This window comes from Eptatretus burgeri, chromosome 2 (genome assembly GCF_056783735.1).
Source record: "Eptatretus burgeri isolate ZD-2024b chromosome 2, Ebu_testis_v1, whole genome shotgun sequence".
NCBI lineage: Eukaryota > Metazoa > Chordata > Myxini > Myxiniformes > Myxinidae > Eptatretus > Eptatretus burgeri.
The window spans coordinates 73,646,410-73,663,182 of record NC_140962.1 but is presented as its reverse complement, the minus strand read 5'-3'; the positions used below and the strand labels follow the sequence as shown (position 1 = coordinate 73,663,182).

The following is a 16,773-nucleotide window of genomic DNA, read 5'->3' as shown; positions in this document are numbered from 1 at the left end:
GCAGTTTCACAGATACAGAGGTCCAAAGTTTTTCCATTTTTCCAATATGGCTACCACACCACATGACCTATGACATCATAATTATCATGAAAACATTATATATGCATAGTCGCACCAATGGTGAAAATTTCTTCTCAATCCAAGAAATGGTTGCGGAGAAAAATACGAAAGTTCCATGCGGACAAACAAAAAAAACAAACAGACCCACATGCAATACCCTCTCCTTCGGCAAGGGTAATAAGTCACAGATCTACACTTTAAACAGCTGTCTTCATCGTGCCAGACTACACATACATCACTCTGTGTGTACTACACGAATGTGTTCAGAACTGCTTTCTGCTTTGACAGATCGACCACCCAAGAGAAGGAAGATTAAAAGTCAGTTTGACTTCAGTACAGACCGAAAGAAAGACTTATTATTGATATTGATTGCCTCCAAAACCTCTAATAATGTAAAATGTAAAAACAGATGTTTGGTACAACAGAACTTTAATATGGAAACAAACACGACATAAGTGACCGAAGCTTAGGTAGACGCTGATTCGCTCAATAAGGTAGACGCTGATTGGTTCAGCCGTAATGATGTCACGGTTAATCCGAACGCCCATCATCTTCACCTCGAGCTCCCATTGGCTGGAGCAGAGTTCGTCGATGATTGACGTTTGCAAACATCTTTGAGAGAGGGGGGAGGGGTTTCCCCTCAGGTCCATTCACCATTTGTTACCGTGCTTCCCTTGATCTTTCCATGCTGAAAGAAACACAGAGATCGTACAAATTCCTTTTGACGACATCGTATTAGATCGGTGGTAAGGATGAAGGTTGCTTCCAACATACGGAAATGAAACGAGCTCCGACCTCGGCTCAATATCCTGAACATATCTGCATTGTACTGGTCTGCACAGATAGGGTTGGCATTTGGCAACCAGGTGCTGTGCAATGGCGGATGAAGCAGGTACAGTGCCCGGTGGTTGCTGGATATTTCTCCATGCTCGCACTGGTTGTGTTCTCACCCTCACAATCTTTCTTCGAATCGCCAAGGGGACGTGTTGTTTGATCCGATCAGCAAATCTTAGTGTTGTGCGGCCCACGTACCGAGCTTCACATCAGCACTTAAACTCAGAAATAACATTGCTGGTTTGTGAGGTGTGTAAGCACATCCTTGTTGACTGACGTCAGCAAACTGCGAGAGGTAAAGATTACTCGAGGTTGCACAGCCAGAAACATGTTGGATACACATGTTTGATTTGTACTTCAACCCTTCGTGATGATTGCCCTTTCCAGGGCATCCTGATGTAGAATGGACATTTGTCCGGACCAATCTTCCGATCTCTTGTCTTGTTTAGAAACTTGTGTATGTATGTCTTGACTATATTCTCAGGATAACCATAAAAATGTGTTTGTAGCATGCTGCATGTGCACATTTACAGCAAAGTGATGTGCAGTACATGTAGTTTGTAAAAGAGTGAAGATTCACAGGCAGACTTCATCATGCCAAACAATAAAAAGAGACCACTTTCTGTGTGTCCTCCAGTACTGTATTCAGATATCTAAAACTGTGCTATACATCTCCAAAAGCCATTCTTGAGAAAAATGCCAGGGGCATAGAAAAGGCCCCTTTATATGGTATGTGCCATGTGGCAAACTATAGGAAGGAAGGGACATGCCATGGCTTGTGGAACATACCAGACGATAAAAAATAAAGCACATTCAAAAAAAAATCTTGTGTGCGTGTTGTACCCTTGTGTTATTAGGAGGAATCAAGTTATGCTCAAGAAAAGTTCATATAAAGGGGTGCCAATTTTTTAAACAAATTAATCACACACATGCACATTATCTTTTGTGTTTTAATTTCAAGGTACATAAAAAAACCACGTAATGACAGGGTTTAACCTATATATGTAGGATGCCGATTGACATGAAATTTGTGTCTATATAGTCAATCAGAATTAAATGTGTAAGTTTACTCAAAGCCTTTGAGATATGAGCACCAAGTGACCTGATATGCAAATCCTGTTCAAATTTCAAGTCAATCGGGTGAAAATTGAGGGTTTCAGAAATGTGGCCTATGTTGTCCTTTTGGCTTAAGTTTGAGCTCAAAAGAATTGGTGGTTGAATTCAGTGACCCGATGTGAAAATCTTGTTCATATTTCTAGTCAATTGGATGAAAATTGAGTATTTTAGAAAATTGGCCGAGTTGTTGACCGTCGGCCGATGGCGACCTCAAAAGAGTGATTGCTCTATCACATGGTTAGGTAACATGTGGTAAAGTTTCAATTCCCCCCGCTGAATGATTTTTGATCTTAACAAAATGCAAACACCTACAACGTACAACACATGATGTATGTACGTACACTACCAATCGCTTAACCATACCTTCACTTCACGAACACAGGGTAATGAGTACGTACAATTGTAGACGACTTATTTGATGTACAAATAAATTGATTCTCTCTCTCGCTCTCTCTCTCGCTCGCTCTCTCTCGCTCTCGCTCGCTCTCTCTCTCGCTCTCTCTCGCTCTCTCTCGCTCTCTCTCGCTCTCTCTCGCTCTCTCTCGCTCTCTCTCTCGCTCTCTCTCTCGCTCTCTCTCTCGCTCTCTCTCTCGCTCTCTCTCTCGCTCTCTCTCTCGCTCTCTCTCTCGCTCTCTCTCGTTCTCTCTCTCGTTCTCTCTCTCTCGTTCTCTCAACCCCCCTCTCTCCTCCTCTCTCCTCCTCTCTCCTCCTCTCTCCTCCTCTCTCCTCCTCTCTCCTCCTCTCTCCTCCTCTCTCTCTCTCTCTCTCTCTCTCTCTCTCTCTCTCTCTCTCTCCATTGGTTGAGACGCGGCTCTGCCGCTGATGCAGTGTCCCCCTTACCAGTACACTGGTGCTCATTTTGCCAACCTCGGAAGGATGACAGGCTGAGTCAACCTCCTGGTGTATTTTTAATTCAGCGACCAACGGGGCTTGAACTCAGGACCCTCGGATCCCAAGCCGGCACCCTTACCACTAAGCTGATGCAGTGTCCCCCTTACCAGTACACTGGTGCTCATTTTGCCAACCTCGGAAGGATGACAGGCAGAGTCAACCTCCTGGTGTATTTTTAATTCAGCGGCCAACGGGGCTTGAACTCAGGACCCTCGGATCCCAAGCCGGCACCCTTACCACTAAGCCAACACCAGGCTCAATTGATCTACCAATGCATCTATTTATAATTCCAGCAATGTGTGTGTGTGTGTGTGTGTGTGTGTGTGTGTTTTTCACTACAGGGGGTGACACAATCACCGTATGTGTAATATGCTCAGGTATTACGGATGTGGGTCTCGGTTAAATCCTTGCCTGTGTGGTCGTTATTGGAATGAGGGAAACCGAGGCATTGGGTGAAGTTGTCACACAAGGAATGAGTACAGGATTACCAGCATGTACAGGTAGAACGAAGCTGGAGGAGGGAACGAAAATCTGATGACCACCTGGAATAAACAAACATTGACAATAATATAAAATCAATGTTACTTCGAGGATTCACCAATTGAAAAATCTCTCTTTAAAGAATGGAGAGGGGGAAAGAGGGAGAGAGGATGAGGGAGAGGAAGGGGGAGTGGGAGAGGATGAGGGAAAGGAAGGGGGAGCGGGAGAGCATGAGGGAGAGGAAGGGGGTGGGAGAGGATGAGGGAGGAGGAGAGGATGAGGGAGAGGGAGGAGGAGAGGATGAGGAAGAGGGAGGATGAGAGGAAGGGGGAGGGGGAGAGGAAGGGGGAGAGGATGAGGGAGAGGGAGAGGGAGGAGGAGAGGATGAGGAAGAGGGAGGAGGAGAGGGAGGGGGAGCGGGAGAGAAAGGGGGAGAGGATGAGGGAGAGGGAGAGGGAGGAGGAGAGGGAGGGGGAGCGGGAGAGGGCGTGGCCAAGAGTTTTGTAAATTATTTCCCACGTTCAAATCCCATATTCCATTGACTTGCCCATTGTGTAGTAATAACTTTATAAATTGTGTAAAACTGCTCTGATATTTCCTCATATCCTTCTCCCACAGGAAATAGTCGAGTACCGTTAAAATGAATCGATACTACAAGAGAGCTGTTTATATGTGTTTGTGTGTTTGTCGCCATTATTCTCAGAGAGCCGAACGGATCTTCATCAAACTTTGTGCTGGGAGGTGTTTTAGGTGGGGGAAGGGAGCGATTTTTAATATTTCCGAAAATTTAGAAAAAATGTTTGATTCAAAAAGAATAATAATAATTATTATTATTATAAAAAAATGCTTCTATAATATGATTCCTAAAAACGTTTTCCGGAAATAATAAACATTACCTTCACAACAACAACTACACCGCCAAGAACAGGATCACATCTGGAAATAATAAATATTACCTCAACATTACCTTAACAACAACACTTCGCAACACTTCGGGGAGAGAAGTTGCTCGAGGCCTGAGGCCCATACATGCCACGTCCTTCTCAAGGCCTATCGACCACTATCCTATCAAACGCTAAGCCTTCTCAAGGTCCGTCTTCTCCTTCACAAGGTCCTTCTCCAGATAGGTTCTTCTCAAGACCGCTATCGGCTGCAATCTTTCGATATATATATATATATATATATATATATATATATATATATATATATATATATATATATATATATATATATTGTTGCGGATTTCGTGCCCGCCGGCGTGCGACGGCCACGTAACTCGAATCGCGGCACGTCGCCCACCGGACGGACAATCCAGTCGTGACCCTCTCGGACTAACGCCGGGAACCAGTCACGGGTGGACCTTTCGGTCTCACCGCGATCGAGCCAATCAGCCCCCGCGTGGGATAGGGTTGCTCGCCAAATTCGACCTACCTAAGTACCCACGCGGAGGGTAGACCGGGCGATCGCACCTCGCCGCAGGTCGACTTCGGACACGGGCCACTTAAGCGACCCGTTCCGTACTATCGGGATAACCGAGCGGTGTTATCGTCGACCTCGACGGTTCGATTAATTATCGGGCGTATCTCAGCCCACTACCAACCCTTTACGTGAAGCAAGATGAGGATTCAAAGAAAGAAATGACGAAGCGAAGCGGGAAACAGTTCAACAATAAAGCACATTTATTCGCGGCACACGGGAAGCACACATTCAATTCCATTTACACAAAAAGCAAATATAAAAGCGAAAACACAGTGCAGAGCTAATACCGACTACCGAGCACACGGCAACACTTATACAATTCTACTTCACAGACGGCGCCGACAACACATACCCAAAACCAAGGAAAAGAAATACCCTCAAGGATGAGGCGGGCCTGAGGCCGAGACCGGGTCGCGCCTACCCGTCTGGTGATGAGACGCGGAGCGGCGATGGCGCCTCACTCCGCGGGCCTCGCGGACAGTGTCAGGCAGGGGGTGGGAAAAGGGGCCCCCTTGGTCGCACTATCTCAGCGCGGGGGGAAACAGGAGGGGGTTGCTGATGCTCGGGGTATAGAGGATCTTTATTATCCCTGGTGTGCGTCTCCACCTCGGCCAGGTCAGCGCCGCCGGCCTTCCTCGGGCGCGCAGCTCCCGGCACCGTCGCAAGCACCCCCTCGTCTGCCTTCGCCGCTGCCGCCTCTCCGCCTCTGGACTCTCCAACTCTGGACTCCTCTTTGGGCTCTCCTCGTTGGACTCTCCGATCGACTCTCCCCTTCGCGACTCTCTTCAGCTTCTCCAGCTACTGCAGGCTTCGGGCTCCAGACTTCCACACTCTTCTCTCTCTTCTGACTGACGAACACCGTCCTTTTATCCCCCCGTAGCTTCGCCTTTGACCCCCTCCCTTCGACCTTTCACCTCGCTCCCCATTGGCCCGAGAAAAAGTGGGCGTGAAGGCTTTTTGATCCACAAATTTGCATATATCGATCGTTCTGGAGGCGGGGCCAAATCGCCCCTCGTTCACCGATTGGACGGCAAAAAGTGGGCGTGTGTCGTTTTTGATCCGTTTTTGAAGCACAAAATCCGTGATTTTGTACACGCTGTTCAACGTGCGCCCTGCACGAGTCCAACACCGGTACCCACAGCGGGGCAAGAACGGTGGCGATGCTACGGTTGCGAGGTGTGACGTGAAGGTCGTGGCGGTTGTGGTGAAGCGGCGTTGTGGTTGGTGGTTGATGTTGTGGTTGTGGTGGTAATCATGGCGGGTGGTCCAAAATAAAGATAGTAAAAGAAAAACGGCTATCCTGAAGAGTCGCAGCTCGCATAAATGACATGTATTCCCACTAGACAACGGGTTTGGGCCTAACTACACATGCACTTACCGAGATACCTCACCTAAGGGACCTGAATGGTGGTTTGCGAATTTGGTAACCACAACAATATATATATATATATATATATATATATATATATATATATATATATATATATATATTTGATAATCCTTGTTTTACATTGAAGGAAAACTGAAATGGAAGGCAGAACGATTGTGAATACTTGATAACGCTTCCGCAGATGGCTTAATGATGGCCGACATGGCTTAATCCTGGATGAGCCTCAGTGTGGTGGAGGCCCCTGGACACGTGTTGGGTGGTGGAGGCCACTGGGCACGTGGTGGAGGTCCCTTGACAAGTGTTGGGTGGTGGAGACCCCTGGGCACGTGGTGGAGGCCCCTGGACACGTGTTGGAGGTCCCTGGGCATGTGTTGGATGGTGGAGGCCCCTGGGCACGTGTTGGGTGGTGGACGACCCTGGGCATGTGTTGGGTGGTGGAGGTCCCTGGGCATGTGTTGGGTGGTGGAGGTCCCTGGACACGTGTTGGAGGCCCCTGGGCATGTGTTGGGTGGTGGAGACCCCTGGACACGTGTTGGAGGCCCCTGGGCATGTGTTGAGTGGTGGAGGCCCCTGGGCACGTGGTGGAGATCCCTGGACACATGTTGGAGGTCCCTGGGCATGTGTTGGGTGGTGGAGGCCGCTGGACACGTGTTGGAGGTCCCTGGACATGTGTTTGGTGGTGGAGGTCCCTGGGCATGTGGTAGAGGTCCCTGGATACGTGTTGGAGGTCCCTGGACATGTGGTGGAGGTCCCTGGACACGTGTTGGAGGTCCCTGGGCATGTGTTGGGTGGTGAAGGTCCCTGGACACGTGTTGGAGGTCCCTGGACACGTGGTGGGAGGTCCCTGGACACGTGTTGGAGGTCCCTGGGCATGTGTTGGGTGGTGGAGGTCCCTGGACACGTGTTGGAGGTCCCTGGGCACGTGTTTGATGGTGTAGCTCCCTGGACACGTGTTGGAGGTCCCTGGACACGTGGTGGGAGGTCCCTGGACACGTGTTGGAGGTCCCTGGGCATGTGTTGGGTGGTGGAGGTCCCTGGACATGTGTTTGGTGGTGGAGGTCCCTGGGCATGTGTTTGGTGGTGGAGGTCCATGCACATGTTTTTGGTGGTAGAGGTCCCTGGGCACGTGTTGGGTGGTGGGTGCCCCGGATGCCCTTGGGTGAATCCGGCCATGTTTATTTTTATTTGAATGGAAAGTAAAGTGTGGTACATCACATGCATCGAGATGTGACACGGAGTACGTTATCGTCGTGATCAATGAGAAATTTGAGATGTAATGTCATGCTTTTTGTTTCCAACATTACAAATTGTTGTCCAAGTACTCCATAAACAGGACGTTGATGTTATTAGAATACGATGTTGGAAGAAGATGGACATATCTCCACGGATTCAGGACAACCAACGTCTTTTATCGGACAATTCAAATGTCTTTACTCCCTGTCTGGTTGTAACTGCCGGTAGTCGAAAGAACGAAACTGGATTCTTCCCAACTGTTCGTGCTCAGCCCTGCAGCCCAAAGCAGTGCAGTAATTCACCATTGTTGATTGAATGAGAGTTTATTTTCGCCTGACGAATTAATCCTTCCCTCCAGGCCATTCACCTCCACAATGGCGGACGGCCGACATTCGGGTTGTAGAATGACGACATCATGAAGCTCTCGATTGCCTCGGCCTCTGGCACCTTGCAAAGCTGAATGGCTCTTCTTCTTTTTTTTAAATCCAAGCTGTGCCATCGAGGGTACGGGCTTATATTAGCGCATTGTATACATTCTACTTCAGTCAGTTTGAGGAAGCGGTTAACATGGCGGCTGCGTCGCGCTGCCCAAGTGTCCTATGTAGGTAGCGAATAGAGAATGATTCTCACAGTATGGTGGGCACGAGGGAGTCGAGGAAGGGCACGAGGGAGTCGAGGAAGGGCACGAGGGAGTCGAGGAAGGGCACGAGGGAGTCGAGGAAGGGCACGAGGGAGTCGAGGAAGGGCACGAGGGAGTCGAGGAAGGGCACGAGGGAGTCGAGGAAGAGCACGAGGGAGTCGATGAAGAGCACGAGGGAGTCGAGGAGTGTACTTTAAGGGGTGAGTGCTAACTATAGTGTTTCGGTGTCAGGTAAGGGAGATCATATTAAGGATTGATGTCAGAAGGAATGAAAGGGATCAAGGGGGAGAATGAATGAATGAGGGAAGAAGGCAAATGGTGGGTTTCCGTGCCGTGGCAGTGTGGAGTTCGATGAAAGCCTGAGTGACACAATCAATGGTTCCCTGATGTGGAAGAACATTATACGAGCGTGCTGAGGGTCCAACTGATTGGCAAGAGTTCATTTTGAAAAAGGTTTATTAACCTCCGCCATCGAAGATGGATGGTGGTTACTGTTTTCACCCCTTTCTGTTTGTTTGTATGTTTGTTTGTGAACAGTATTACAGAAAAACTCCCCGACGGATTTCGACGAAACTTGGTGGGGGGATTAGGTCTGGTCCAAGGATCATGCCATTAGATTTTAGACTTGTCCAAAATCCAATATGGCCGCTATGGCGGCCATTTTGAAAAAATATTTGAATTTTTTTTTTTGCATTTCTACATGTTTTAAGTGATTTTCAACCCCCCCCTCCCAAAAAAAAATTGTTAGAGAAAAAATATATTTTGCAACTTTTTTTTTCAACAAAATTTAGATTTTTTTTTTTGCATTTCTTCATGTTATAAGTAATTTCCAACAAAAAAACATGCCAAAATTATAATTGCGACTGATTTTGGAACTTCAGGTGGATATACCCACGTAAAATCAATTTCTGTCTCAAGGAATCTAGTTATGACGAATGAATTGAGTATGTAAAAGTTAAAAGTAAAAGGGAAAGTTGCAAACTATAACTCTGTGAGCACTGTTGACGTCAAATTGAATGAATAGGATATCAGGTTCACTTGAGTGACCTTGCAGTATTGGCGGCGGAGGTTTTGCACTCTACCGAGTGCTCCCCCTCTAGTTTTATTTATTTTTACCTCCACCACTGAAGGTGCATGGAGGTTATTTTTTCACCCCTGTTTCTGTCTGTGTTTGTGAACAGGATATCTCAAAAAGTTATGGACGGATTCGGACGAAACTTGGTGGATGAGTTGGTTGGGTGACAAGAACAAGCTGATTAGATTTTAGTTCAGGTCCGAATCGAGATCCCACCTATCGGTGGAATACAAAAGGTAAACTAGTCAGTCTGGCTGAGGTATGCGCTCTACCGAGTGCCCTTCTGGTTGTAAACTGTAAATAAGCACAACTTTAACATTAAAAAAAAACCTGTGTAACATCCACAATCGACATGCAAATTGTAACGTACTAGTGCGGGCCCCGTACGTGCCTTCTCATGTCCGTGCCCGTAGGTGCAAAAAAAAAGATTTAAAAAAAAAGAAGAAGAATTGTGACGTCAATCGTGACGTCGTAGCACCGTCTACTGTCACTGAAAAAAAAAAACTTTCAAACCGCGTGCCAAAAACAACAACCACACAGGCCGTTCCTTCGCTCTCGCGTGCCATACGTGCCAAAAAAAGAAGAATTGTGACGTCAATAGTGAAGTCATAGCACCGTGTCCTGTCATTGGTTTGGTAAATAAATGGCCATAACTTAGGAACCACTTGTCCAATTAATATCAAACCTTGAAAAAGCAGATCCACAGGGCCCCAGCAATATACCTGGCAAGTTTCAATTAGATCGGACCGGCGGTCGCAGACAGACAGACAGACAGACACACACAGAGATTTCTGGAATTATAAATAGATTAGATAACCAGCTTAACACTTGCCGTGAAGCAGGGTATATTCATTGATGCAAGTCATGCCTTTGAAATGTGACGATGACAGTTGAGAGTTGGACCATAAATCAAACCCAATGTAGCCAGGTCAAAAGACATGACACTACTTTCTAAACACTCCTTTCAGCCTGATGTGTTTGTACATTTTCGAATTTCTTTCTGATAATTAAAATTGTTGGGTTTTTTTAAAACTCATAATTTAAATAATAAATAATAAATAATAAAAATATATATCTAATGATGTGCACAAAAATTATCTGGATTTTCCCAAGCGTAGGTTAAACATGATAGGTGTGATTTAAACGATGGTTGCAGAATCGCACCTGACACAAAGACTCTGGTGATGCTTGCGATGGTGCTGTCTCGTACAGTGTCAGCGGTAAGGTTCTTGGAGTGCAGATATAAACAGATGTACAGCCCTGTGTGTTGGGCAGTGACGTTTGATAGGATAAGAAACCTGGAAGAAGAAGGCTGGTAGCGAGAAACGTTGCTATCGTTATTATCATTAATAGTACAATTATTATTCCAACTATCACTGCAATGAAATCTGTCGCACACATTCATTCATCCATCCTGCTGAACTAAAATACCTGGAAAATAAAACAGTAACTGCAAAGAATCAAGTATTTGCCGAGTTTAAATTCTACATCATAGACGGTGGTGGTGAAGGGTTGAGGAGGATGTTTGCTGGTGCGACCAAAGGTTCCAAGTCACTTGTCTCTCGAGCATGTGCAACTAGAGAGTTCATATAACACACTATCCCATGCATTGTTGCTTCAATTTTAATAAAATAATAATGATTTTAACGATCGTTAAAAAACAAATGTGAAAGTTTTTCGTGCTGTTGACATAGTCCAGAAGGGGTCCTGAATACCACCCTTATACGCCACCGCATTGAACCGTTATTTAAATTGAAGTACAGTACTGCAAAACTGGAGGTTCTTGGAAGTATTATGGCAGATGATTTGAGTTCTACAGTGTTCAAGTATATAATTAAATTTAAATAAAGATTGTAAAAGACGTGTAAATAATTTAATTCTGGAATTTGCTGCCGTTTTCCGCAGTGTCGATGACATCACTTTAGTTAACATTTTACATGAGTTATTCTTGCCTGTTGTTTGTGTCCTTTATGACGTCCTTAGAAACAGTAAGTTTACTGTTTGGAATGATTTTCAATTTTGTTTGACTGCCAGGCAGGCAGACGGAGTAAAAATATTATGTCACTGCTCTCTGCACATGTGCGCTCAGGACGAGTTTATACCAATATACGGTAAAACGAAAAACTTGTCTTCCTATTTATGTTCTGATTCATGTTCGAAATAGAACATTTAATTTAAATAAGCTGTTCCTCAATCATAAACTGATAAGACAGACAGTCAGACAGACAGACGGGCATGAACCAATTGCTTGACCCTGCTTTTCGCTTCGCATGTGCGGGGTAATAAAGTTCAAGTTGTACTCAACTTATGTTGTAAAGACCAGGAAATCTACAGCAATACCTACTATCCTGCCGGTGTGATGTGATAAATGTACACTGCACAGGTATGTTCTAATCAACAAGGTGGTAAGGATAATGGACTACTTATCCCCCAAATTGTGAGTTTAAACTTGATGAAAGGCAGCAAGTTGGATTGCAAGCTTATGGAAACTAAGAAGTCCAGGAGAATTATGCTGCCATCGAATCATTGATTTTTTTAGCTCATCGCCGAGCTTTATAAACCATAACGATGTCCTTCGGTCCGTCAGTCAGGCAGCGGGTCCATTCACATATTTTCGTTTTTTTTCCCTACTCCTTCGAAGTGGCTCAATGGATCATTTTCAACCTCAGCGTGATGGTTCATGACATCGATTTGCAAAAACGAATGGAGCCCTTTTTAAATTTCAATCCAGGTGGTGAGATAATTAACTTAACATGTAATTACGTGAATATCATGTTCAACGATAAAGATCATTTTCCATTAAATTAAACTGAAAATAAATTTTACCTCATGCACCCTGACTACAATAGTCCTCCAATAGGAGATGAGTGTCTGTCCCACATGGGATGATTCATTAAAACCAGTTTGCTCATTCATGATGTCAGGACATTATCTGCTGGGTCTGGCTGAGGTGCCAAGGCCCCACTACGTCAGATCACTTTATATTTTTTTGTGCAACAGGTTAGAATGTTAGATCATACATACCTGGTCTCCTTGTGTGACTTCCAGTTCATCAGGAATTAACCAAAAGACTGGGTAATTGTTTCCTCGGCACTCCAGTTCCAATGTCTCCCCAGGCTGCAACACCATAGTCTCCTCGTGATCTGCTTCAAAAATGCTCCCAGTTTCCAGCAAATCCAGGTAGTGCACATCGAGTTCTTCCAGTTCTGGAGACATCTTGGAAGTTGTGAATCTAGGTACTGACAAGTCGTTGAGTCGAATCGATTAAATAGTCCAAAAACCTTTTGTGAAAACATCTCAAACATAAAAGTTAAACATCTCAGACACAGAGCAACCTTAATCAGTGACTACAAAAGTCATGTCCCCTCAGGTATGAAGTCCAGTCAAGGTGGGGTCGACATGTGTTTGACAAGACCTCAAGAACAAGTTAACTATTTTCATCATTATTCCCGCGCTTTCGAAGAAAAGCGGGAATATTGTGATTGTCTCTGCTGTCCGTCCGTCCGTCCATCCGTCCGTACGTCCATCTGTCTTACCCTGTAACTCCTCCTACACCGTTTGAAATAGGAACTTGAAACTTTGGGGCATAGTAGATATATGTATGGGGAAGTGCACAACACTTTCGGTTTTTTGATATGATCCCTTGGGGCTGGGCCAGAGGGGTTGGGGGTCATGGGGGTCGATTTTTAAAAATAAAAAAATTGTCTTATAGCTTTTTAAATCAAACATATTCATGAGTTATACATTTAGCAACATATTTTTTTTAAACACATGATGATCATAGGGTGCTTGGGGGGTAGGGGGTGCTTAGTAGATAGGGGGTCAAAATAGCTCCTCCTACACAGTTTGAGATAGGAACTTGAAACTTTGGGACATAGTAGATATATGTATGGGGAAGTGCACAACACTGTCGGATTTTTGATATGACCCCTGGGGGCTGGGCCAGAGGGGGTGGGGTCATGGGGGCTGATTTTTTTAAAGTGTATTTACCATTGTACATGGTAAATTATTTTATAAAGAACTTACTTATGTGGCCCCCATGAGTGACAAACAGTCACAGGTTTTACTGTATTTATCTAATTGATTATGAATAATTATAATTAATATTATACACAGTTCTTTCCTATGATTAAATTGATGCACAGTTCTATATTGCTGGACAGTGTTAAATTAATGTTTCATGAAATGTTGACATGCTTGCAATGACTTCTGATTTAGTAAACATAGTAAGTCTTTGGTCATAAAGCACATCAAATAGAAAAGAATAGTCAATCCATTTTGCAAAATAAAATTTCATCTAGCGTTAATGGGACAAAGCAGTGCGCGCGGGAATATGCGATGGCGTGCCATCAACAACGTAGTTCTCGTCAATTATATGGCGTCATGGTTTCGACTTTCATCTTGTTCCAAAGGTCATCATATTGATGTCACAGCATTATCACATTACCGACATGTGTAATTACCAAACTTGTGCTGAACATGTGATTTTAGTTCATCATAATATCAATGCTGTATTTACCAACATATTGTCACATGACTGGGGTTTGAGATGGCCCACAGGGTATTCAGAAGGTACAGTGAAACGATGTCCCCGAGGTGGGCAGCATATGCTCCTGATCACAGTGATGATTAGACAGATGGAAGAGCAGGCTGAGAGGAGAGCCTGTGAAGGTATACGCACTCTCATCTCTGAGCTGTCGAGCCTGGTATTGAATCCCGACCCAGCTATAAACTGTCATCCTGCTGTTTCACAGGCATGGTGATTCATCAATGCTGTCACTTAAATGGATGTTAAACTGGGCAACTTGTCTGCCAGCATTACTTGGTGGGTGTTAAAGATCCCACTGTGTCCTTCAAAAAGAGTAGGTGAGCTATTGCTGGCACCCTGGGCAAATTCCATATTCCTGCTCTAACCTATGGAGGGCATTGCATCAGTAGCACAGTCGCACGTTCTCGACCATTGATGCTACACGCAGTCCAAAGGCAGGATCACAAATGCCAGCAGGCTTGTAATGGTCTTTAGTCGTAGCATGATGTGTAACGCATACTCCGTGGTACCTGCAATCTCTAGCAAATGGCATTGGGAATTACAGAATAAGGAGAATGAATTTGTCGTTCTCAGACAATGTGATGTAATCTGCGGTAACTCCAAGGATATGCCATTGCAGATGAAAGATGACATAGATGGTGATGAAGGATATATCGCACCTTCTCTTGCTTTGCAGACCGCCATACCACACTGCTTACTGGTGACGGCTTTACAACCACTCACGGTTAGGAGAGAGTTGTGTATCATGGAGTCAAACGGAAGTGGTGGACAATAAAATGTCACCTCAGTACATGGCAGAGTCGCTGCTCACCATTATGGTTCACTTTTGAAATATGGAGCATCAGCTCTAACCTGAGATGGAGTCTTTTGAGCAAAGGCTCGTCACACTTTCATAATCTCAGATGCTGCCGTGCCATAGTCTGTAACCGTATCCATGGTTAGCTCAGCATCCCTCTCCACTGATGTCTTGTCTTGTTTTTATGCAAGATTGAGACGCATGATGAATGAGATACAGAGAGTAAAAAAGGCAACAAATTGAGAATGGGGCAATAGTTGGACAGAATAAGCAAGGTATTGAACAAACTGGAAAAGAGAAGAGAGGAGGGAAGGAAACACAATAACCTGCAAATTAGAGAGTTGGGTTAGGTGAGGTAGGGTTCATGTTGGCTGTAAAGATTGGGGGAAGGGATGAGGGGTGGGGGAGGAGTAAATGAGATGACAGTGCACTGCCTGCTTGAAGTCCTGGAGGGAAGAGTGGGATTGAGCAGCCTCTGGAAGGCAGTTCCACAGAAGGGAGAAAGGAGGACTAAATGAGTGAAGGTGTGTGGTAAGCCTGGATTTTCGAAATTAAACTAGTGAGGAGGTGGGGGGAAGTTCCTGGAGGAACGCGTGCATCCTGGGGCTGGAGATCTGGAGATGGTCAACGGCTGAGACAGTCGGGGGAGCTACGCAAGAAGAGAGGCCGTAAAAATAAACACAGACCACCAACCTGTCTGCGTTGTGGGAGTACCAGGCCTTGTTTTTCAGGTACATTTGGGGGAGATGGCAATAATGTTGAGGGAAGTCAATAATTTAGGATTTCAGGAGAAACACATGTGATGCTGGGGGGACAGTCTATAGGGGAGACCAATGATCAGTACTCACTCCACAGAGTTATGCATAAAGGCATTGTAGGCTGAGTAGATCTGTTTTATTTAAAGGAATGACAAGTGGAACTGATGGAGGATGCCCAGTCTGTGGCTGTCTCTGGAAGTCAGCCCAGTAGAGGTCATGGCTGACAACGAGGCCAAGAAGTTTAACAGACAACCTCTTCCAGTGACTGACCAACTAACCATGTAAATAGGTAAGCATTAATAAAATTAATCGAGTCCCATACTCTTTGCTGAGCTTCAGCGTGTATGCATCACAAGTCAAATTTTTTTTTTAGGTTTCGTACTAATTCAGAGCGGTCACCACTCCGACACAGGAAACTCAATTTGAGGTGCCAGCAATTTATATTTTATTTAAGGTGCTTAAGATAATTTGCCAATCTTTGTGAAAGACGACATTATAGGATCTCTAAAATTTACCAACAAACAGTGCTAACAAATGGGTCCTCCAACTGAGCGTCTATCAGAGGGATGGTACACACATTGACGAAACACCAGGATGACAGTGTATAGCTGGGCTGAGATTCAAACCCAGGCTCGACAGCTCAGAAGCAAATGCACAGACCTCCAGGCAATCTTTTTCAGCCTGCTGATGAAAAAACAAGCAGTCATAGACTGGTACTTACGAAATCGTCAACTTGACCTCTGACCTTGTCGAATAAAAGCTGTCTCTCGAGAAGGTAGCGACGCAAACCAGAAGTTTCTACGATGATTCTGTACCAAACCATCTAAAATCGAATGTTTTGGACGTTTGACCTCACTGTGACCTTGACCTTTGACCAATTTTGACCAAAATCAAATCAGCACTAGCCACCATCCTACTGAATCACGTGGTGTAATTTGACATCGGAAGCTTCTTCCGTTCTCGAGATATCATTTTTTGGATGTTTGACCTCACTGTGACCTTGACCTTTGACTGATTTTGACCAATATCTAATCAGCACTAGCCATCAGCCTCCTGAATCACGTGGTGTAATTTGACATTGGTAGCTTCTTCCGTTCTCGAGTTATCTGTACCAAACCATCAAAAATCGAATATTTGACCTCACCGTGACCTTGACCTTTGACCGATTTTGACCAAAATCTAATCAGCACTAGCATTCACCCTCCTGAATCACGTGGTGTAATTTGACATTGGTAGCTTTTTCCGTTCTTGAGTTTTCGTGCAAACAAACAAACAAACAAACAAACAGAAACTGAAGGCATCAACATACTTACGAAATCTTTAGATTTCATAAGTAAAAAAGCTCCTTTTTAATCAGTCAATTTAGCTTTCCCACAAATGTCTCCTGCTCTTCATATGCTCCAATCGGTTCATCTGATCACGTGCTTGTGAAAGTCAACATTTCTCTGGCTATTCTCAGAGAGCTGCCTCAA

At 45.0% G+C, this 16,773-nt stretch overlaps 1 protein-coding gene across 5 annotated transcripts in view; it reads right to left on the bottom strand.

The window, feature by feature from the left end:
• Positions 1 to 16,773, bottom strand: part of LOC147032326 (platelet-derived growth factor receptor alpha-like) — a 124,855-nt gene that overhangs the window by 95,579 nt on the left and 12,503 nt on the right. For all 5 annotated transcript variants that reach the window (XR_015055113.1, XM_085869838.1, XM_085869837.1 and 2 more), the window contains 3 exons: positions 12,223 to 12,437; positions 10,363 to 10,510; positions 3,313 to 3,443 (listed from right to left, as the gene is read on the bottom strand). Coding sequence is in view for 4 of the 5 variants with exons in the window: in XM_085869837.1 (XP_085725963.1) it covers positions 3,313 to 3,443; positions 10,363 to 10,510; positions 12,223 to 12,437 (494 nt within the window). In the remaining variant the exon portion in view is untranslated. The remainder of the gene's footprint in view (positions 1 to 3,312; positions 3,444 to 10,362; positions 10,511 to 12,222; positions 12,438 to 16,773) is intronic.